Raw genomic sequence first — 23294 nt, 5'->3', positions numbered from 1 at the left:
CTCATTTCTTCCTTCATCCGCTTATGGCATCGGCCATCCCAGGTGGGAAGTGGCCCGAGACCACCGAATGCAGGCGGCGAGAGAGCCGCAGGACTCGCAGTTGTTAGGTGATTACACATCTCCCCTCCAAAATGATACCAGCTTGAAAAGAAGTTTTCACTTGCGCTTATCCTATTTATTGCCTTTGAAGGTTGCTTTCCTCTCCTTCATTTCTCTCTCTGTTGTATCTTGAATTGTATCTTTATTCACCATCATCTTCTCTTTGCTTTAGGTGATCAACAAGTATGGAGACCTCTATGGAGCAGAACGTATTGCTGAGCTCCTGGGTTTGGACAAAAATGCCCTGGACTTTAGCCCAGTAGAAGAGACTAAAGCTGACGCAGCCTCTCTTGTGTCATGGTACAAAGCTCGGAAGTCCAAACCCAAAGTCTTGACTAAAGTAGATCTTGGCTTTCCCAGGCCTGTTTGGCACATTCTGGGGAGAAACTGCAGGGGTACCTTTGTTCTCAAAGGCTAATGAGTTTTTCCTAGTTTATAACACACGGGAGGACAGTGCCTGAGAGAGAATAATTAAAATTTCAGAACCTGTGATCAACCAGTCTCACTTCTGGGGAACATATACAACTTGAGAGCTCAGAACCATATTTAGATTATTAAACCTGGGAGAAAAGGTTTAATTTCCCCCCGCCCTTATTAAACACTTAGTAATGTTTTAAAATCATTTGTTCCCCTTTAGGCTGAGTTCCATTGACATGAAGTACCATATCTGGAAGCTGGGAGTCGTTTTTACCGATAATGTAAGTATGGCTTCTGGAAGGGAAAGATTGCAAGGTTCTGTGCTGTGGGTGCAAAGCTGTCACTAGATACTATAGGGATACATGCTATTCATGATGCCCAGAAAGATCCTGGGACTGTTCAGACAGCATCTGAGAAAGGGCTAAAAACACCCTTCTCGTGCACTAGTGCAAGGCACATGCAGTTCACTATACCCAAGTACTTAACTCTGTGCCCCAAGGAAAGGAAAAGTCTTGATGAGAACAACCCAAGGCAACGTGCCTGGAGAGCTGCTAACATTCTTCCATTTCCACAGTCCTTTCTCTACCTGGCCTGGTACACGACCATGTCAATCCTGGGCCACTACAACAACTTCTTCTTTGCTGCTCATCTACTAGATATTGCAATGGGCTTCAAGACTCTGAGGACTATCCTGTCATCTGTAACTCATAATGGCAAACAGGTATGGGGTTTATACTGATAGGAAAAAGGAAAAGAACAGGTACATACACATGTGATGGTATTACATGTCATGACTGATATTACGTTTTTCTGGGGCAAGCCTTCAATTCATAGGTATTACTTTTGCAAAACTGCACTTATCTCTTAAGTGGAGAAGAACTTAAGTCTAAAGCCCTTACCAATGAAAAGGGGGGAAAATGGAGGTGATGAACATGTCACCTTTCGTATATCACTTTCTTCTTTAATTTGTGGTAAGAAGAATGGAGAACAGCTGGAGAACAAAATTTTCTGCCGCTCAGGATCAGCTACAGTTTGGGGATGTCACAGAACTTGTGATGTTTGCATAGAGAAATGGCATCATAGAGCTGAGTGTGCATCTTGGGGAGTTTCCGCCTAGAAGACTGTTTCCCAAAGTGTGACCAGAGAATGTTTGTTCTATAACATAGTCTTTCAAAAGTACTCCTTTCCTTTTACTTAGATAAGTAAACCGTAATAGCTAGTTTTGCATAAGGTTATTAGGCTAAATGAGTATTTTATTTTTTTGCTTTTGGGGTCACACCTGGCAATGCACAGGGGTTACTCCTGGCTCTGCACTCAGGAACCACTCCTGGCAGTGCTCAGGGCACCATATGGGATGCTGGGAATTGAACCTGGGTCGGCCGTGTGCAAGGCAAATGCCCTACCCGCTGTGCTATAACTCCAGCCCCTAAATGAGTATTTAAAAGTGACTTCTTATGTGAACTTGCTAAATGGAGTCTGGCAAGAATGTAGCACTGTAGCACTCATCCATCCAGTTGTTCACTGATTTGTTGAGAGGGCACCAGTAACACCTCTACTGTGAGACTTGTTACTGTTTTTGGCATATCGAATATGCCACAGGTAGCTTGCCAGACTCTGCCATGCAGGCAGGATACTCCAGGTAGTTTGCTGGGCTCTCCGAGAGGGATGGAGGAATCGAGCTCGGGTCGGCTGCATGCAAGCCAAATGCCCTACCTGCTGTGCTATTGCTCCACCCTGGCAAGACTGTAAAAAAATGAAATGTGCCAAGTTTACTCATGAGGTAGTTTTGCTCACTTGGTGAGAACTGAAGCTCAGAGAGACTGTGTGTCTTGTCAAAGACCACACACTATATGTGGCAGAACTGGCATTCAAGCGCATGTTTTTTCCCCCATCTTTTTCTACACCCATAGTTATCAGTGATATTTGGCAAGTTCTATTCAGTTTTTAGGGGTAGGGCACTGAATATGCCTCTTCTGCTACTAGGGTTAGAATCTGTGCTCAGTGCCTGTTGAATAACACCTCGAGGGCACACTGTATCTTGTTTCTTTTCTCAGCTTCAGCTCTGCAGCTAGTACTGCAGAAGTCATGACCTACCTCCTATGCCAGGAGGTATGGCATGCCCTATGACCCCTGCAAAGGACTTGGGCAGATTTTTTTTTAATTTTCATAAAGTAGTTCACAATATTTGATTACACTTAATATTCGAACACAAAATCCCACCACCATTACACCTTCCCACCACCATATTTTGGATGTTTCCTTCCCAAATCCCTGCCCCGAAGCAGAACCAAAAAAAATTGTTTTGTATTGTTTGTTATGAATAAACTACTAAAGATGCTCCAGAAAACTTTTCTTAGAGGAGAGTGTATGAAGATTATTGTATTTTACCCAAGGGCCATTAAGCTCTTCTATAGTTTTGTGTGTGTTACACCCAGCGATGCACAGGGGTTACTCCTGGCTCATGCACTCAGGAATTACTCCTGGCGGTGCTTAGGGGACCATATGGGATGCTGGGAATCGAACGTGGGTTGGCCAGGTGCAAGGCCAACGCCCTACCCGCCGTGCTATCGCTCCAGCCCCTAAGCTCTTCTATAGCAGGTAAGGCATTTGCCTTGCATGTGGCCAACCCAGGTTCAATTCCTCCGTCCCTCCAGGAGAGCCCAGCAAGCTACTGAGAGTATCCTGCCCACACAGAAAGGCCTGGCAATCTACTCGTGACATATTCTATATACCAAAAACAGTAACAAGTCTCACAATGGAGACGTTACTGGTGCCTGCTCAAGCAAATCAATGAACAATGGGATGACAGTCCTATGACAGTCCTATAAAAGATTACTAATATGTTAAATTAAACCCCATCTAATGTGGTGTGCTACTCTTGGAATATTAGTGGTATGAAGTATGAGACATCGCAAAGTGGCCGCACAGTCCAGGATTTCGGCTGCCAGGCCTGGGCCCCTTGGGGCCGGGAGGGACCTCACCCCCCCACCCCAGGCCTCCCCAAATGGAAGAGCCTGGCATGGAGTCTGGCAGCACGGCTAAGGCAGTGTCAGTGTCATTTTATGCTCTCTTCCAAGAGAGGACAATGAGTCTCTGGATCGTGGCTGTTGAGATTATCTGGCACCAGCCAGAGGTGCCTTGTGGGTGTGACTGCTGAGTTTTCTTGATGATGAAAAATGGCACTTTGCCCAACCATCTTCAATTTTGTAACTTTGAAAGTGTGAAATGAACCAGTTGGTGGTGATTAATGAACTAGTGTAGTGAAGTCCATAGAACCACTAGTTTCTTTGGAATTGCATTAAAAGTCCCTGGGTCACTGCTGTTACAAAAAAAAAAAAAAAAAAAGCACCACTCTCCTAGCACCTTTATGCAAGTTCTGACGGCAAACCCCGGGATTTTGGTCTACTGTAACACAGTATCACAGATTGGGTGGTTTAAAGCCCAGAAAGTCATTTTCTCATAGCACTGGAGGCTGAAAGCCCAATGTGAAGGGGTGGAGATGCTTGGTTGCCTCGGAGGACTCTCCCTGACTCCAGCTGGACTTTCTAACTACAAGTCCTGTCTCCAAATTTAGTTACAAAGTACTGGATTTTAAGGGTTCAACATGGAAAAAGTAAGAAACAAGCCATCATTACTCCTTCCCTCCTCCACCCCCATAGCGCCTGCTTCTCTCCCCAGAATCTTCTCTCCCTGCAATGTAACTTGTCTTCCTATGCTTGGCCTCACTCTTCCTGTGTTTTCCTGGGGTCTCCCTCGAACCTTTCAGGGCAGGGAGGAGCCCCCTCCTTCTCCATCTCTCCCTGCCCCCTCCTAGTTGGTGCTGACGGTCGGTCTCCTGGCTGTTGTGGTTTATCTCTACACTGTGGTGGCCTTCAACTTCTTCCGCAAGTTCTATAACAAAAGTGAAGATGACGACGAGCCTGATATGAAGTGTGATGACATGATGACGGTGAGATTCCCCTGTAGGCTGCCTGTCCCCTGCCTGGCAGGGAGCAGTTTTGGGGGATGTGTCCTATACAGAAGAGATGTGAAGTGGGAGCTTTCAGGGCCACGTGCCTAAGCCTGGGCGAGGGGGAGGTGCCCCCCGGCTGGGCGTCCCTTCTTCAGCTCCATTTGCTTATGGGGGGTTGGAGTGGGAGTGAATGGCCTGAATCTGTGTGTGCTGATGTCCCCATCACATTCACCAGAACCCGGTGTGACAAGCTCTTTTTTCACACTGCCACAGCCTAGGGTCTCCTGTCCACTCATGTGGCAGAAGGCACCCATCCCACATGCCTCAGTGGGAGTGACTCCCCTCAGGTACTGCAGGAGTTCATGGGGTCTTTCCCTCCAAAGCGGCAGCCTGGCATCTGCCCTGCTCCTCAGGACTTAAAGGTCTTTCACACTATGAATGAATTCTCTTGTATGTATCAAGAAATATATTTTAGGAGCTAGAGAGAATACAGGAGGTACAGTGTTTGCCTTACATGCAGTCAACCCCAGTTCAATTCTCATCCCCTTTTAAAACACTCCTACATTGGAGCTGGAGTGATAGTACAGCGGGTAGGGCATTTGCCTTACACACGGCCGACCCGGGTTCGATTCTCCAGCATCCTATATGGTCCCCTGAGCACTGCAAGGGGTAATTTCTGGGCGCAGAACTGGGAGTAACCCCTGTACATTGCGCTGGGTGTGACCCAAAAGGCGCAAAAAACAAAAAATCCTACATTTCTGGCACTGTGCCTTGTAAATCACAACGGACAAAACCAACATCAAATTTAATCTGAGTCTTTTATGTAGAGAATGCCAGTTTCCTTGATTTCTTTTCCACCTCATTTGTTTTCATTCATTAATGAAAGTATACTACCGGTTTTCTAAAACTAGAAAAGAATTCGGTGGAAGAGATAAAACAGGAGGTAAGGTGCTTGCCTTGCATCTGGCTGGCCCCAGTTTGAATCTCTTGCACCACATATGGCACCCCTTCCCCTGCCAAAAATCAGAGAAAAGAAAATATTGCCTCACAAATTTTATAGATAACAACTGTGGTTCCATTTATTCTGTTACAGTCAGAAAATGGAAACCAGAGCCAAAAAAGCCTTTTAAAAGCTTAATAACCTTTCCATTTTGTAGATACCCCAAACCAGGCAGGTGAGTGGTAGAGAGTCAGTAATGTCGGTACCCCAATCACTGAAGAGCACCTGATGCTCATCCTCTGATCTAATCCTAGGCCTGAGCTCACGCCATGACAATACTGTCCTCTCCTTTCCTAGTGTTACCTATTCCACATGTATGTGGGTGTGAGAGCAGGAGGCGGCATTGGGGATGAAATCGAAGACCCTGCTGGCGATCCTTATGAAATGTACCGCATTGTCTTTGACATCACCTTCTTCTTCTTCGTTATTGTCATCTTGTTGGCCATCATTCAAGGTATGGTTGCTAGTCATGCTATGTATGAACAGGGCTTCATTAGTCAAGTTCTCTTTACCTTCCTGCATCAATGAGCTGTTTTACAAGAAGTGTATTTTGTTAAAAGCCATGGATTAATTGGGAGGGCTGAAGCAATAGCACAGTGGATAGGGTGTTTTCCTTGCATTCGGCCAACCCGGGTTCAGTTCCCAGCATTCCCTGAGTACTGCCAGGAGGTAATCCCTATGTATCGCCGGCTGTGACCCAAAAAGAAACAAACACACAAAAAGCTATGGATTTGGCTTTATCAAAAGGCAAAGCCAGGCAGTGTGACATGAAGCATGAGAACCCTTCCAGAAGACACACCACACTTCCATTCCCCTCTCTGAACTGATAATGTTTTTATTCTGCTTCCCAAATACCTCCAGAGGTTATATAGGAGTACCAAAGAATATTCCCTCTTTGTATGGATGAGTGCTATTTTACACTGCAGCATGCTGAGTTAAATTACATATAAGATGATGTGGGCACTAGCAGAAGTTAACTGTACTTGGATTTTCAAGAGATAAGTGAGGAATGAAATAGGACGGGTATAATAAATACACTGTAAACTGATAATAGAAAATAGGTCCATGAGTTGTATAGGGCAGCTAAAGAGGTGAATCTGGAGATGTCCCAGAGAGAGACATAAAAAAGGGGAACATCTCCAAGGGGCCAGAAAAAAAAATAGGCAATGAAACTGAAAACGCAGTGGTCAGGCAACATGGTAGGACAAGGAGGGAATTGGGAAAAGAGTAAGTCACAGAGAAGTGAGCAAATATTACAGAAATCAAAATGGAAAAGGAAGAACTGGTTCAGCAGGCTACAGCATTTGAATGTGCAAGTAGTTCCTTCTAATGTGACTTAATAGTTATGTTTTTTCCCTTTTTTTTAGAAACCAAATGGGCTGTCATTCTTCTACCCTGAACCACTGTACAAATTATTTAAAACACTCAATTTAATTACAGGTCTTATCATTGATGCTTTTGGAGAGCTAAGGGACCAGCAGGAACAAGTGCGAGAAGATATGGAGGTAAGTGAATAGGCACTGGTATTGCTTAGGCCTATCCTAGGCAAAATTACTAACAAAGTCTATTTTCTGTGGTTCCATGTATGGGGGATCCAGCTGAAAAATAGGTCTGCAGCAGGATGGAATTTTAGATGAGTACTAGTAAAAAGCATTGAAGAAAATATTTCTACACCTGTCAATGGAGACCTCTTGAGGGAAATCTAGTATATAACTTCAGTTGTATTGTGCTAACAGGAATGCATCAGGTTATGTATTTCCAGTAAAGACCAGTATTTGGGATATAACAGGATTTTAAGCCATCTAACAGGTAGAGCCTCCTCAGATGCCTTTGTTCCAGATAACTTTGTTTATCCAACATCTTTGCTACTAAACACACACACACATAAAAATGTAAGCCCTGAAAATAATATCTTCCATTCTTTCAAGCTCATATTTTCATCCTGTTTGAAACATTAATTTTGAAAGATATTTAAGGATACATGAGAGTACTCATATTGTAAAATGAAATAAGATATAGCCATGGAAAAATTAAAGAGAAATACATTTGTGGGGGTACAGAGAGATAGTTTAGTGAGGAAGGCATTCACATGGTCAACCCAGGTTTAAAAGCATTATCTCTTAATTTAGTATTATCACCTTGTTTCCACCTGCCAATAATGTCATTCATGCCTTTTGCTACCTTTTTTTTCCCCTCAGACTAAATGTTTCATCTGCGGGATTGGCAATGACTATTTTGACACCACCCCTCACGGTTTTGAGACACATACGTTACAAGAGCACAACTTAGCCAACTACCTGTGAGTATTCTTGTTAGTAGGGAAAGCAGCTGTGGAGGAGAATCAAGTTATATCCCTGTTCTCATCTCTGGGAGTGTCATCTCCTTCCACTGCTCTCAGAAGCTGAGGCAGTCATGAAGTCCACTCACTCTCCCTCCCACAGGTCTGGATGTGTTCCTATTCAAGGTCTTCCCCACAGTCTGGGGTGACATCCCACACCAGCCAGGCCTAGCTGTGTCTGTCCAAGTAATACATACATGCTCCATGAGGGATCTTGTTGGGTTCCTATGGATTCACACTGCAGTATTCCAGTAGGTGTTACCTGGCAGTCAGTAGGCAAATATTTCACTCTAAGGCAATATACTCATTCAAAAACAGGTTATTTGGGGCCTGGGAAATAGGTCAAAGGACTAGAGCAGAGATGGTCCTGGGTACCATCATATCCCTCTTCTCCCCCCCAGCACTGTTTGGATTACCAAAAAGTAGTTTATAGAAAATGCAGATTACCTGATAAACAAGCACACACACAAAATAAGGTTCTTCAATCTAGCCTTTGCCTATACTTTGTTCAGAAATCTTAATCATTCTATAGAGTGGAAGAAGCCTAGTCTTTGGAAAAGGTAATATAGTCAAAAAGAACTAGCAAAGCATACTTTGTGCTAGGAGTTAAGGTATTTTTTTAAATTGTTTTTACTTAAAGATGCTCTATTTCAAAATTATTGCTAGTATGAGTTTGCATCGTAGTGGCCAAGAGCAAAATGATGTCTTTCTATGAAAGGTAAGCACAGGGCCATAGATAGTTTTATTAAGCCCAGTGGAAGTGGGGTGGAAGGTATCATTTTCTGTACTGGGCCATCCTTCTGCATCTTTCTAAGTCAACTTTAGTGATGGAGAAAAGAACTCATTAGATTCATGTGTGAAACCTAAACATGAAGCTTTGTTAATACTTGCCTGTAAAGAGAATGGACACATCTTCTTCCTTAGTCTTGATAAACTACAAGGGAGGGAGGAAACTTATATACAGCCTCTACTGTGAGCCTGAAACTCTTGTTTCCACTTGTCTTGTGGAAACTTGTCTCCAAGTCCAAAGACTTGTCTCCACTCCCCTCAGGAGAATGTCATTTCTATTTTTGTCTCCTGAGCTCACAAGGGTACATGATGGTTCTTCTGGAAGACTCTGTCTCTGAAATTGTGTCGTGTAAACAGAAGCCTCCTGAGATGCTCACACAGAGCTCACAGTAGAGCAGGTGAAAACTGAAATTGCATATCTCAGTACCTACGTTTAAACAAAACTATTTTAGAAAGAATGGGAGCAAATTAATAAGGTGAAATGCTTTCCAGCTTATTTATGACATAGCCTTGAAACACAATTTCCATTCTATGTTAGAGGATATAAAACAGTAACTAAAACACCAGTATAATCCTTAGAATGCCAATTTATCACTTAAGACTTTTATAACAAAATGGTAGCCCAAATGCTTTCACACAAATGATCTTAGCTCAAGATTTGAGGGTGTCAAAAGGGCCTCTTGAGGTTAATGTATAAAGTGATGGCATGTATCATATTTCTCCCATCATGAAAGGCATAGTAGACAACAAGACAACCTAATAAACTTTAGTTAGGAAAACCTAAGCATCCACTATTGTCTGACTTTTCTCACTGATTCTTCTTTCTTCCCTTGTTCAGGTTCTTTCTGATGTACTTGATTAATAAAGATGAAACAGAGCACACAGGTCAGGTGAGAACTAACCTAAGAACCACAGACCTGCGATAGCACTTCCCTTGCCCGCATCTCAGCAGAGCTAATATAGTATCTGCAATCAGCAGCCTCTCCATGCCTTTTTCTTTATTTTTTTGGCAACTCCAGTCTATTCCACAAGTCCTTCTTCCCAACCAAACTGATATTTTCTAAACCTTCACAGGCACTCTTTTAAAGTAAAATTGATAGAGGTGCGGTGAACAGTAGAGAGAGAAAGACAGTAAGAATCTGAGTGGGCGGTTACAACAAAGAGCGGAGAATCAGAGTCAAATAAACAACTTCAGCAAGCAAACAACTGTTTGTGGGCATTAGACTACCTTTTTAGAGGAATTTGGTGACAAAATGTGAAGGAGGAAAAGGTAGTTTAACAAATTAAACTAGTGTGTGTGTAGAAAACTGGTGTGTAGGAAAACTCCAGTTCACTTGCTTCCTGATCTTCCATTTTCCAGGCATTTTCCTCTGCTGGCACTAAATGTTTCTTCCATGGGTCTGTTTTTGCCTTCACCAATCACAAATGACATGGGCTCAGCACACTGTGGCATCTTTTAACTATCTTCAGGGTGATCAATGATTTAGTTTCATTAGGGTGTGCTTTTTATTTGCGTGGGGGGAAAGAGGGGGAGCTGAAATGACATACTGCTTTCAAATTACCCTTGGGCATGTCAATATTCTTAAAATAAGTCATGTAGAATTAAAAGGGGAAAAAAAACACAGGTTTTGGCTGGCTGGTTTAAAAAGAAGTACCTTGTGTTTCCCTGATTGCAGGAATCTTATGTCTGGAAGATGTACCAAGAAAGGTGTTGGGACTTCTTCCCAGCTGGTGACTGCTTTCGAAAACAATATGAAGATCAGCTCGGATAAATCTGGATGGTCAACTACCAGTGGAATAAAACTCTGCAGTATCTTTAAACTATGACATTTTCAAAATACCATTTTGTTAAAATCTGTGCCATTTGGGGATTGATCTGGCTTTTTGTGCCTAATGGATGGATACTGTGGGAAATAACTTGTCAAAACACAGAGTGCAGAAGGATGTCAAAGACTTTCTCGGGAAATGCCTTCAAGATTTTCATTTCTACCCAATTCGATGGGATTGCATCATTGAAAGAAGGATGAAGTCTCAAATGCAGAACATCTGAAAATTTAAACACTGGAATGTCACAGGATAGTAGCCCCCTAGTGTCTAGCAGTCTGAACGACGAAAACTTATTTTAACTGCAGTCCAATTTTTCCCAAGGTACTTGCTAGTGAATGTACTCAGAATCAGCTTGAAAAGCTTTAAGCAGTTAAAGAAATAGAAAAAACAAAACAACACTTTGTCGACACTGAAATATCGATTAAGTGCCTTAAAACCTCTTTAGATATATAGCTATGCAAGTTTTTTATGTTTATGTTCCAGATGGACAATTCCATTAATTAGTTGTTGATCCTTTGTCTTATTTTATGAAACTGCACTTGAAGGTTATTCATAAAATTTTTTTCAGTAACAGCTTGTCAAGTGCTGTTATTAGAAGAAAAGTACTGTACTGAAATTTCAGAAAAACAACAACAACAACAACAACTCAGTCTTATGCCAAATTGAGTAATGCTTTATGGTCCTTTGTAAGTAGTGGAGCTGCTATGTTTAGGTGAATCTCCTTAAGTAAAATGAAGTGCCCACTGCAATAAAGTAATACAAACCAATCCCTGGTTTGGTCTCTTGTAATACAACATCACTTCTGGCTGATTCCACAACCTGCATCCCTACCATGGCTGCCAGAAAAAGGAATGTAACACCAACATTCAGCAGAGAATGGAAACAGGCACTAAACGTGCCCTCTCCTTAAATGAACGATAGGTTATGAAGCCAAAGAACACACACACACAATGAGCCTCGTATATGTATTTCAGATGTTGTCAAACAGAGGTAGGCATTTACTGCGGGAAGCAGGATAGAACACGTGGGCTTGGGCATGCTTGTGTCCAGCTGTCCCGGAAGGACAGCCTTGTGCCCACCTGACTTACAAGGCAACCAAAATGTGCTTCAGGCACTCTTTCCCCCCTAGGAGATCATGCTGTCCAACCAGTCTTCAAGCTCTTCCTCAGTAACATTTTTTGATATTCTTGGGTGCTCAGATTCCACATTCTTTTCTTCTATCAGAGATGGTTTTGTGGGAACTGGGAAAATAAAAGGAATGTTAACAACAAGCTCAAATTAATCCCAAAGTTGAGGGCTAAAGCGGCCCTGGGTTTTGTTCTATGATCTAATTTATTACTTTCCTTATGACAGGGAATGTTCTATTAATATTCCCTAAGATCCAATATTATGGGAATGAATGGGGTTGAGGTTTGCTCTCCCCGTGGCATTTACAAGAGATCAACAACTGGTTTTCCCTTTGTACTACTGAGGAAATCCCAAAAAGTCATTACACATGGTCTGAGGCTGGGCTGCTCACCCTAATCTCCCTCTCTATATCCTCTGAACCACCTTCTTGCAGAACTTGCACACATGGCCAAGTGTTCATTTGTGAAAATGTAATAAAGCTCAAAATATACAACCAAGTGTGAAAGTTGATGAACAGCCTGGTTCAGTTAAAGGTCTGCTGCTGTACACCTGAGGCTTATCAGTGTCTTTAATGCCTTTTTTCTAGTTCAATTTCCAGCCCCAACCTTAGTATTGCGATCATGCAGCGTACATGGAGTGAGCAGAATGTTGTCAGAAAGGTCAGCTCAGGGGGAAGCGGGGATGTGAGTACAGAAATAGATGGCAGTGGACACCTCTAGATCAATATCTGCCAGCAACAGAAACAGGAACAGATGTACTGTGGGTGGAGGGAGGGTGCAGAATCAAGATGATGAGGGGATAGCAGGCGAGCCATACCTTTTTCTTCTTGGGCCGGCTCCCTACCCTCCTCGGGTCCCGGGTTCTGAGGTGTCTGGTCAGATGAGATGGGACCACCCTCCTTGACGGGTGCATCTAAACTAAGCAGCAGGTCTAGTTCTTCTTCCAGGTGGTCTGCTGCTGACTGCAGCCCTTCCGAAGGAGCTAGGAGGGAGTTGTCTTTGCCCGGGAACATGGGGCAGCCAGCAGGTTTCAGCTCGGAGACAGAACCCAGGGGCCCTTTTAACTGCAACCCTAGCCCCTTGCCTTCGTTTCTCTTTGGTTTCACCTGCGGAAGTTCTAAAGGAAGGGCGGTCTGAAAAAGAAGCATGATGGCAGTTTAAAATGTGGGTCCTTCCTTATTTGCGTAGGCACAGAAAACTAAGGAAGATACTGAATGTCATAAATCACAAGGCATTCGCCACACATCTCATTAGGTCCCACCCCTGCATGCTTCCTTACTGAGCCAGTGTGTATAAAGGAGACATTACCAAAACCTGCTGGGACTACGCAGTTCACTCCACCTACCTCAGCTCCTTGCTAACTAGCTCAGAATTGAAGCCAAAGAGCCTGAGATCAACCACAGGCCTAGAAGCAACATTGCCCCAGATCTGTTTGCCTGTAGATGGCCAGCTATTATTGGTGCATTTCACACCCTCAACTAACAGCGATTCAAAAATATAGACCACAGGTGGTTGCAAGGTGCATGGGCTGGATTTTTTTCTTGTCATGAGTCGATATACCAGATATAACTATTTAGCATTTCATTGTATTGAAAATGACTATACATGATTACAGTTTATGAAGGATGTGCATATGTTATATACAGACATTACACCAACCTATAAAAGGGACCAGAAATTCCTGGGTTTGGGTATCTGCAGAGCCCTTGAACCAATCCCCTGAGGATACCTAAAGACAACGTATACTATACTTTCCTGTGATGAGACTGAACCATCCATAATGCTCACCAAGAAATGATTAGCAGATGAGATCTATTCATGATACTTAAACACACTAATATAAACCAAGGAGAAAAGAATGACCCTCAACTGGATTCCAGTTATCTACATCTGCTTTCCTGATGTGTTCTGCTAGTTATTTCTTGTGCAGAACACATGTCAGAATTCTGAGCATCTCTGGACACCCTACAAGAAAAGTGGCCCTCTCTCCCAATCACTATGACAACCCGAACACCACCTATCATTTCTGAAGACCCTACAAGGTGATATCCCATCAGAAGTACATACCACTCTGCTTCTCTGCCCTCCAACCTGAATTCTACTTGTTTCCCTAAAAGTCAGGTCAAAGAAATGCAATGGAAACAATTGGACAGATAACCAGGTAATGGCTATGTGTGATCTTAGCATTACATTTCTGCAGAAGGAAGATGATTTATTTCAGTTGCTGAGTTTCTATTTAGTCAAGCCACAACCAAACTTTGCAGTTCTGTTGAGTGTCAACCTCGGGCTTCCTCCTCTCTTAGTCATTTCAACCAGTGTCACTGAATACTGATAGCTTCCAAACTTATATTTCTAGCCCTAAATCGTAAACCCTAAGTTTGTACATCCAACTGACTTACACTTCCACTTTCAGATTTCAGAGACAAACTCAAAATGTGCAAAGCCTCACCCTTCCCTCAGACCACTTGCCCAAGTTACACAAACTAGAAATTTTAAAATTCTCTTCCTGCTTTCTCCAAAGTTCTAATACTTCAATCTTTTTATTTTACTTTAATTACTACTTAATGAAGTCCCATGAACTCTCATCTCAACCATCATTGCCAAGGTCCATACTTCAGTTCTGCCCACCTGGACCTACGCAACAGCTTCCCAGTTTGTCTCCCCTAACCACTCTTGCTTGTGTATGTACTAACCCACAAACAACACACATCCCATCCCATTCTCTTCTCTCCATTCAGCAGCCAGAATGCTCTCTGTCATTACAATAACATTAGCATGGTTGTTAATGCAAATCTGACTGGTTTGCTGCTTTACATTCCAACTCCAATGTTCTTATACGTTGAACCTCAGTTCAACTGCAAACAACAGTTATTTCTTTGGAAAATCATTTTTTGTTGTTGTTTTATTTGAAGACTATAACTCAGCATTTCTGAGGGCTTACTCCTAGCTCTGTGCTCAGAGATCACTCCTGGCGGGGCTTGAGGAGCCATATTGGGTGCCAGAGATAAAAAAACAGGTTGGCCGTGCAAGGCTAGTGCCCTACCCACTATTCTATCACCCTGGTACTATGGAAAGTTACATCAAGGTACATTGTCTCCTTGGTGCCTAACATGGAGCAGAACATAAATCTTTTGAGTAAAGTATCAGCCAGACTATACAGTTTTACATTTCATTCAATTCCAATAAATGTGAACCTCTAAAATGTTTCAATAACCTTTGTAAAAAGTATTTCCTTCTTTTTGAGTTTTTTTTGGGGGGAGGGGTTGGAGTTTTGGATTTTTCTTTTTTTTTGGGGGGGGGGGTTGGGTCATATCCAACACTGCTCTGGGCTTACTCCTGGTTCTGTGCTCAGGGATCACTCTTGGAGGGCTTGGGGACCATAAGTAGTGCCAGGGATTGATCCCAGCTTGGCCCCGTGAAAACCAAGTGCCATATCTCCTGCACGATCTCTCTGGCCTGTCCCTTACAGCTTTATAAAATGCATCTTACTACAAAGCCCTCTACCTAATGAAAGGCAAAAATCTGAGTCTGAAACACTCTGTGGAGGATGGTTTTTTCAGGTCTTTCTGTTTTGTCCAATCCATACCAGAATGCCTTTGGAGTTCTTACCTGGACCAGTTCTGCAGCAACATTGAGTCGGAGTGAGAGTGGCAGTTCTTGAAGGGCTCGAACCAATGACTCACAGTCCACATAAAACGTTGAATTCTAGATTTTTAAAAAGTGAATATATCAGGGGATGATTAAGTATGATGTTTTAGAAATAAGAGATGAGAAGTAATGATAAAATACCGATGAAATTACTTGAAGTCAGATCATAAATCACATTTGATGATTATAATTTCTATCTCCACAGTCAGATAATTTAAATTACTTTTTATTTTTTGGATCCACAGCTCAGGGCAGTTAATAAGTGACCTGGAAACTGTGTGGGCTTTTGCAATTAATGTGACAAATTTGAAAGAAATAAAATCTCAGCGTCACTTCCCCCAAATTCAAATAGCTAAGTGACTGGAAAAGGAGGGAAGAATTTAGGATATAATTTATATGTAATAATATAATTTAGGATTATATTATTACATATGATATATTATTATATTATATATGTAGAACTATATATAAATTCCCAGTCACCATGTTAAGGTAAAGGGCCAGTGTGATAAATAGGCATCATCTCAGTCTGATTTATCTTTGAAGAACTGCATCTAATACACTATCCAACAAATAAAATCTGCTCAGGGCTTTGCTGACTAAAGCATCTTAGAATGATCTGATGCTCTCAGGAAAGCTGGACTAGGTGCTAACAGTCAACATGCTCCAAGAAGAATTAAAATGCAGTTTAGTGTGGCTTGCACTGTGAATCCTCAATGACCTCAGTTTATTCTCTTGTCCTAGAGTTCTCAGCTATCTCAGATATATGCCCAGACTCAAAGATACATAAGGTTTAATTCACAGACTTTTGGATATTATATTAGATACTCTTTGCAAAGTGTTAGGCACTTAAAAAATTTCTTCTACCACCACCTCAAGTGCATGACAACATGGTGTAGAATCCCGCACAACTAAGTATAACACCAGCACAGAGTTAAAATTTAAAAAAAAGTCACATCCAATTCTGTTCTCATTTGGTAACAAAACAAAGAGAGGAGGATGGTTTGACCTCTGGGCTTCAGGTCCATGACTCGATTCCCCGACGAAGCTGTGGGAGCAATGTCTCATTCTTCTATCAGACAGTGTGCTCTAGTCTGGAGTCAGGGAGCATATGGTAAACCACCACTAATTCTCTCTGCATTTTTAAAATGCAAGAGTACCTGTCATTTCTCATATGGTAAAAATCAGTGAAATCCCACTTCAAAAAATTATCTAAATTCTTTGAGGAAAAAAAAAACTGTTGCATGAACGCAAAGCTAATTATTTAAGCTTTAGGCATTCGCAGGAAGACCCGCTATGATATTTGTTCTTATTTCATAGCTTTACTCTCTTAACTGTAGAAGAAGAGCTACTTAAAGATGTTAAGGTAAGAATTTTCTCATCTACAACCACAAACAACTTGAGAGTAAAAAAACTTTAAGTAAAAAACTTAAAACTTAATGTTGAGCCAGAAGGGCAACTTTCACAGAAAGAAATGTAGGACGGCTAACTAGCAAAGTAACCTATTCAAATCCATGGCTACAAACGTTCTTGCAACCTAGTCTTATGTGAAGAACTCATAATCAGGTTAGAGTGAATTCTAGTTTTGAGGGCCTTTGTAATTTAGGCTCCCTGAACATGTTCTGAATCATTTATTTCATTAAGAAGGAAAAGAATTAGTAGATCTTTGCTATGTCAAGATTATCTCAACAGAGGCTGGAGCGATAGCACAGCGGAAAAGGCCTTTGCCTTGCACGCAGCTGCCCCGGGTTCGATTCCCAGCATCCCATATGGTCCCCCAAGCACAGCCAGGAGTAATTTCTGAGTGCAGAGCCAGGAGTAACCCCTGTGCATCGCTGGGTGTGATCCAAAAAGAAAAAAAAAAAAGATTATCTCAACAGTCCTAAATGGAATTAGCCTTCAGTGTTAAGAAGGATCAATTCAGGGGGCTGGAGCGATAGCACAGCGGGTAGGGCGTTTGCCTTGCACGCGGCCGACCCGGGTTCAATCCCCAGCATCCCATATGGTCCCCCAAGCACTGCCAGGAGTAATTCCTGAGTGCAGAACCAGGAGTAACCCCTGAGCATCGCTGGGTGTGAACCAGAAAGCAAAAAAAAAAAAAAAAAAAAAAAAAAAGAAGGATCAATTCACTCACTTTTGAGAGACTGACCTGTTTTGGACATGAAACTTCACTATCCCACTCTTTCTCCTCAGCAAACCGGAACTGCGAGAAGGAGTCCCCTAGGAACAGGAAGGGAAAAAACAAAACATAAAATTTCATTCAAAAATTAAAGAAAAATACCCAGTTCTCTAAATTTCCCCTTTGGCATACAAGTAACATTTCTGAAGAGCTAACCATCTGAATTCAGTGAAGGTCCAGCTTCCACACCTATATAGTGGGGCATGCAGGGAAATTCAAAAATATTAATGGGAACTCCACCCGTTGTTTCCATTGCCACTAATCCACATACTACTTGAGGTAAACTAAAGAGTACAGAGCCACAGACAAGGCCATCTACACATATCTAGCATATTTTCCTTTCATCTGCCTAATGTATGCAAAGAAACTTATTTTTTTTTTTAATTTAGGGCAGAGTAGAATATGAACAAGATGCAAACTGGCGGAGAGCAGTTAAGATGGATCCATGATATGAGGGCATTAAAATACCTCCTCGAGGATAAAGGGAATAAAGTTATAACAACCCCAAACATCATTCCACAAATCACTAGGTTAGCATGTCAAATTCAAAACACAACTCAAGGAATGTGCATTAATGTGAATCATGGCATTCTGCTCTGAACTCTTGGGATAAACAGAAATGAACATGTTAAGATCAATAAAAACAATGCAACAAGCTTTGATATAAGGCACCCTTTACAAATGTATGCATATCTGATTTGCATTAAGGATAGCTAACAAATTATCTTCAGCATCTTCTAATAACCAATCCTAACCCTTTAACCTATGTTTATTTCCTATTTTTTCAGACTTTCTGCTCCAGAGTCAGCCTCTTTTCACCAGATTGCACACCCTGTCCAACCCTTTTTCTTTTTCCCTTCCCATTATCTAGAGGATTCACATACTTCTATATCTATTTTTGCACACACTTCTATATCCCATTCACATCATATTCAGTTCCAGGCCCACTTCCTCTTCCTATGATACATATCTGGTGATTAACCATAGGATCCATTCTTTAGTTCTAAATTAAAGTTTTGGAGAAGAGAAAATTTCTAAATAAAAGAGACTAAGATAAGATGATAACCAGTAACACCTCCACCACTTCTAAAACACATGAGTCACAACAATAACATTTGACAGGATGGAATTCAATGGCCAGGAAGACTACTTTTCGTTATGAGAGAGGGAAAAATAACTTCTCTTAGTCACTGTAAGTCATTTTGGTCCCTAAAAAGGCATAATATACATGAGTTTAATAAAAACAATGCGAGGGGACAGAGTCATAGAACAGCAGGTAGAGCATTTGCCTTGCACGCAGTTGACCCAGGTTTGATCCCTGGCATCCCAAATGGTCCCCAAGCAGTTCCAGGAGTAATTGCTGTGTGCAGAGCCAGGAGGAGCCCCTAAGCATCATCAAGTGTGACCCAAAAAAGCCTAAATAAATAAAGTGAATGTGGATATGTAAGGGTGCAAAGTGTAATTGTGTGTACTTTATATTTGTGCAAAAAAATTTGAGGTTAATAAAAAGACAAAAAAGTTAAGTCAAGGGGCTGGAGTGATAGCACAATGGGTAAGGTGTTTGCTTTGCATGCAGCTGACCCGGGTTCAATTCCCAGGATCCCATATGGTCTGCTTAGCACTGCCAGGAGTAATTCCTGAGTGCACGAGCCAGGAGTAGCCCCTGTGCATTGCCGGGTATGAACCAAAAAGAAAAAAAAATTAAGTCAATAAAGCAGTCATATAAACCACACTTTCTAGTGATGACCCTTTTCACTAGTAAGGAAAAATAAATAAGTATATATGTGATAATAAATAATGAGGGAGAAGTTGATATTAGTGGTGGGATTAGTGTTGGAACACTATGTTTGAAACCCAAGTATGAATAACTTTGTAAACATACTCTCTTAAAAAATTAATTAAAAATCAATGATACTTTTTAGAACTTGATCAAATATCCAAATGCCTTATTCAACATTCGTTTTTGCATTCTGGACTTCTCTATTATAAATGATCCTCTATGACTGCACAGATTACCATATTACCAGAAAAAATAATCACAGTGCAGAACAGAGTGTTGTGTATGATTCCATCCCAAGTGCAAAACAATTTGCTCTTCTACTGAGCTACATTCCTGTCTCTTGTATGCATTTAATTTTACTATTTGAATATTCACTTTCAAATACAGGTCTGAGTCCAACGATGGCTTGTTGTAAGACAGTCGTGTTGGTGAGAACAGTTAAGCACATAAGTCTTCCCCCAAAGAAAAGAGAATCTACCTAAAGATACTAGAAAGTTCCCAAGGCAGTGAGGCCTAGAAGATAAGCACAGGGAGGACTGAAGAGGTGATCCCAGGGGTAAAGCACGTGCCCTATCTATGTGAGCCCCGGGATAGGTCCCTCTTACTTCCCTACCCTCCCCCACCCCAGTGCTGCCCACAACAATCAAGGAAAAGTACGAGAGATTAAGTGAGATATGTAAAACTACCGGTCCCATTGAACAAACTGAGCAGAAAGTGACCGCCACAGAACCTGTGGGGCTGCAGAGAGCTGCTGCTAGTCCCACAGCATTACTCACTGAACAGAAATTGGAGTTCGGTTCCCAGGGATGAGTAAGAACGTTGGAAAAGTCAAGGCTTCCATCAGACCTTTGCTGACAAATTCTTGGAAGTTGGGAGGAAAAGGAACAGATAGCCCTCGCAAAGTCTGAGGCAAAGCTATGTATGGGTCAACTAAATTTATGATTTTTGCCTACAATCATCAAAAGTAAATCCTTTATGGGGGGAAATGACACTATCAATAGCCTAAATGATCTCTGCAATGTTATACACAATGCCCAAAAGTATCTTTAAATTATCAGTTCTATCAGGAAACTGAGAAGGAAAAAAGGAAAAGAAGGAAAAAAATAGAAAAAGCTCTACAGAAATCAAAACATTGGTTTTTATCACATCTGGGGTTTAAAATTTTGCCATGTAAATATTTCAACAATAAGTAAAACTATAAATTAACAATGATATCCATGAAGTCTTTGATAAGATAAAGTATACAAATAAACATAAAGAGGAGGGGTCAGAGCGATAGCACAGTAGGTAGGGTGTCTAACTTGGCACAGCCAAACAGTTCTATCCCCATTATCCCATATGGTCCCCTGAGTACCACCAGGAGTAACTCTTGAGTACAGAGTCAGGATTAACTCCTGAGCATTGTCGGGTATGGACAACCCACCCCCCCCCCACCCCGCCGCTGGCACAAAAAATAAAACCAAATAAAAATCCCACAGAGAAATAGCTAAAATATTTTTTGTTCATAATATACAATCTTGAAAATAACTCAATTTTTAAATGCTTTTTAACAACTCTTAATGAATTCTATGGACTAATTTGGCAATGGAGAGGGTGCGGTGGACAAAGTTTGTTCCCAGGACAGCTAAAGAATGCTACCCTCTCTGTTCCTCTCATGGAAGGAGGATGTTCAAATTACCAAATCTACATGCCAAACTCAAACATACTTTTAGAACACATGCTACCAAATTTCTTTCTGAATGATGTTGTGACAAGCACAACAACAGTGGTATTAGCAAATGTGTTGCTGCTGTCTTGCACATCAGACATCTGGACATGCAGAAACAAGAGCACAGTGCAGTAACAATGCATTCAGTGCTTGTCCTGCTTTATTGGACTGCGGGAAAAGTTCTTGACTTCCAAGCTAACCTGATGAATTTGACTGAAAACCCATGGAAGAGAAGTGAGTAAAGAATCAAGTGAAAGAGGAGAGGTCCCTGTCATAGAAGCAGGCTGGGGTGAGGGGTGGTTTGAAGGGGTGGGAGGGAAACTGGTAACACTGGTGCTGGGAAATTACACTGGTGGAAGGATGGATGTTGGAACACTATGACTGAAATGCAATCATGAATAATTTTGTCCTGCTCTACCTCAAGGTGATTCAATTAAACAAAAAATAGCACTGGCCAACTGCTGCTAAAATACACACACACATTATAAAAGGAGTGTATCACTTTTTCTTTCAAAGGTTAATTCCATAACATAATAAATTACAGAAGGGCCTTACTGTGCAATTATAAAATAGCCTCAAACAAGATGAAAGAGCAGCTTGTGTCTTTACACAGGTTAAATAATGCTACTTAAACAAAAACCCCATAGTATTTTATTTTGAAGATTAACATACCCAGAAAACTGATCCCCTGAATCTAATGATTGCTTATTAAGAATGTCACTTATTTACTAGAATATGAAAAAAAACCTAAAGGAGGGATTCAAAGAGAATATAAAGGGTTAAAGCATGTATTTTATGCAGTTGACTTCAGTCTGTTTTTTTGCACCATATTTGACACCCCCCTACACACACACACACACACACACACACACACACACACACACACACAGACCCGCGCCCATGCAGCAGAAGTGATCACTGAGCACAGAGTCAGAAATAAGCTCTGAGCACAGCTGGGTAACGTTCAAGCACCCGACAATGGAGGTTGGGCAGGGAGCAGAGGGCAGGGGGTGGGGGCGAGGGGTGGGAGCAATTAACAAAACTGATACCAAGTCACAAGACAAGGAGTTGGAAGCTATCAAATGATGGCAAACCCTTGGCCCTAGGTTATGGAAATAAGAATGCCAAGGAAGCAGAGGAGAGGGGCAGGGAGAAAATGGGACAGTGGGCTGGCAATACCACAAAGACTTTGGTTCTTGAACAATGGGTTTGAAGTTGGAACATCAAGTGATCCAAACAATTATTAATAGCTTGTAAATCTCATTGCCTTAAAAAAAATAAAAAAGCAAAGCAAAACTTGCTATTCCTTGAAAACATACATTTTTCTTACCATAGTTAAATATTTTCATTCTAGCAACAATACAGGCAATAAAAGCTGAGATGTACATGCTGAGATAATTATATGTGCATAATTGAAGCTGAGATAGCAAGGATCTTTCAGTATTACCCCTTAGTCTTGAAAGTCAATTTACATTGCTCTATTGACAAATTTTGATAGTACAGCACGTAGGGTGTTTTTGCGTTACACACGGCTGACCCGGGTTCAATTCCTCCATTCCTCTTGGAAAGCCCAACAAGCTACCAAGAGTATCCCACCCACATGACAGAGCCTGGCATATTCAATATGCCAAAAACAGTAACAACAAGTCTAAGTCTCACAACGGAGACGTTACTGGTGCCCGCTGGAGCAAATCAATGAGCAATGGGATGACAGTGATATAGTGATTCCCACATTTCTAGAGTTAATATCAATGTCACATTTTTCAATCAACTAATTGTTTAAAGCAACAAGAACATTAGAAAGTTAGATGTATGTGATAGCATCAACCTTAAGTATGTTTCGGAAAATATGCTGGAAGGATATGTTCAGCAGTGCATACGGTTCAATTTCCCAGATTCCTTCAGTGAAACTCCAGACCACAGAACAAATTTCCAAGTCTTGGGGAGAATGAATACTTGGTTAGCTCCTATTTGTTTCAGTGGGATGGGGGGGGGGGGGTAGAGGCAGCGTGGTTTGGGCAGTTGCTCAGGGTTTACTCCTGGCTCTGAACTCAGGACTCACTCTTGGTGGGACTCGGCACCATCTGGTGTGCAGGGAATGGAACCTGGGTTGGCTGCATGCTAGGAAAGTGCCTTACCAGCTGTACTATCAGGACCCCCTATCTAGTTACTATTAGAGGTGATACTAGATTTAATTGTTGAAAGGAGACAAGCAACAGCTGTAGCTATTCCGACAGAGCTGACCAAACAGCACCTTGCTTTCCCAGCCACTTGAGCTGACAGCTCCATCTATTCAATACCACGAATCTGTGGGCTAGTGACTTCAGGAGCAATTCCACAGCAGACAGTAATGGGAAATAAGAAAGCTTATATACTATCAAAAATAAATCTGCTACTGAAACCTTTGTAATAAAATTTTTATTATTTTCT

At 41.7% G+C, this 23294-nt stretch overlaps 2 protein-coding genes across 7 annotated transcripts in view; one reads left to right on the top strand and one right to left on the bottom strand.

The window, feature by feature from the left end:
• The window catches only part of RYR3 (ryanodine receptor 3), a 605205-nt gene extending 594016 nt beyond the window's left edge, over window positions 1-11189 (top strand). For all 6 annotated transcript variants that reach the window (XM_055132600.1, XM_055132599.1, XM_055132596.1 and 3 more), the window contains 9 exons: window positions 272-399; window positions 737-797; window positions 1091-1237; window positions 4331-4465; window positions 5766-5922; window positions 6909-6973; window positions 7667-7767; window positions 9434-9485; window positions 10272-11189. In XM_055132600.1, coding sequence (XP_054988575.1) covers window positions 272-399; window positions 737-797; window positions 1091-1237; window positions 4331-4465; window positions 5766-5922; window positions 6909-6973; window positions 7667-7767; window positions 9434-9485; window positions 10272-10367 — 942 coding nt within the window. In that variant the 3' untranslated portion in view covers window positions 10368-11189. The remainder of the gene's footprint in view (window positions 1-271; window positions 400-736; window positions 798-1090; window positions 1238-4330; window positions 4466-5765; window positions 5923-6908; window positions 6974-7666; window positions 7768-9433; window positions 9486-10271) is intronic.
• Window positions 11190-11373: 184 nt separating this feature from the next.
• Window positions 11374-23294, bottom strand: part of AVEN (apoptosis and caspase activation inhibitor) — a 174004-nt gene continuing 162083 nt past the window's right edge. Inside the window, exons 3-6 of the mRNA XM_055132602.1 lie at window positions 17347-17417; window positions 15159-15254; window positions 12367-12682; window positions 11374-11663 (exon numbers count right to left, since the gene is read on the bottom strand). Of these exons, the coding sequence (XP_054988577.1) occupies window positions 11548-11663; window positions 12367-12682; window positions 15159-15254; window positions 17347-17417 (599 nt within the window). The 3' untranslated portion in view covers window positions 11374-11547. The remainder of the gene's footprint in view (window positions 11664-12366; window positions 12683-15158; window positions 15255-17346; window positions 17418-23294) is intronic.

This window comes from Sorex araneus, chromosome 3 (assembly GCF_027595985.1).
Source record: "Sorex araneus isolate mSorAra2 chromosome 3, mSorAra2.pri, whole genome shotgun sequence".
Taxonomy (NCBI): Eukaryota; Metazoa; Chordata; class Mammalia; order Eulipotyphla; family Soricidae; genus Sorex; species Sorex araneus.
Note: the sequence above shows the minus strand (reverse complement) of the source record. Positions and strands in the feature narration are given on the sequence as shown.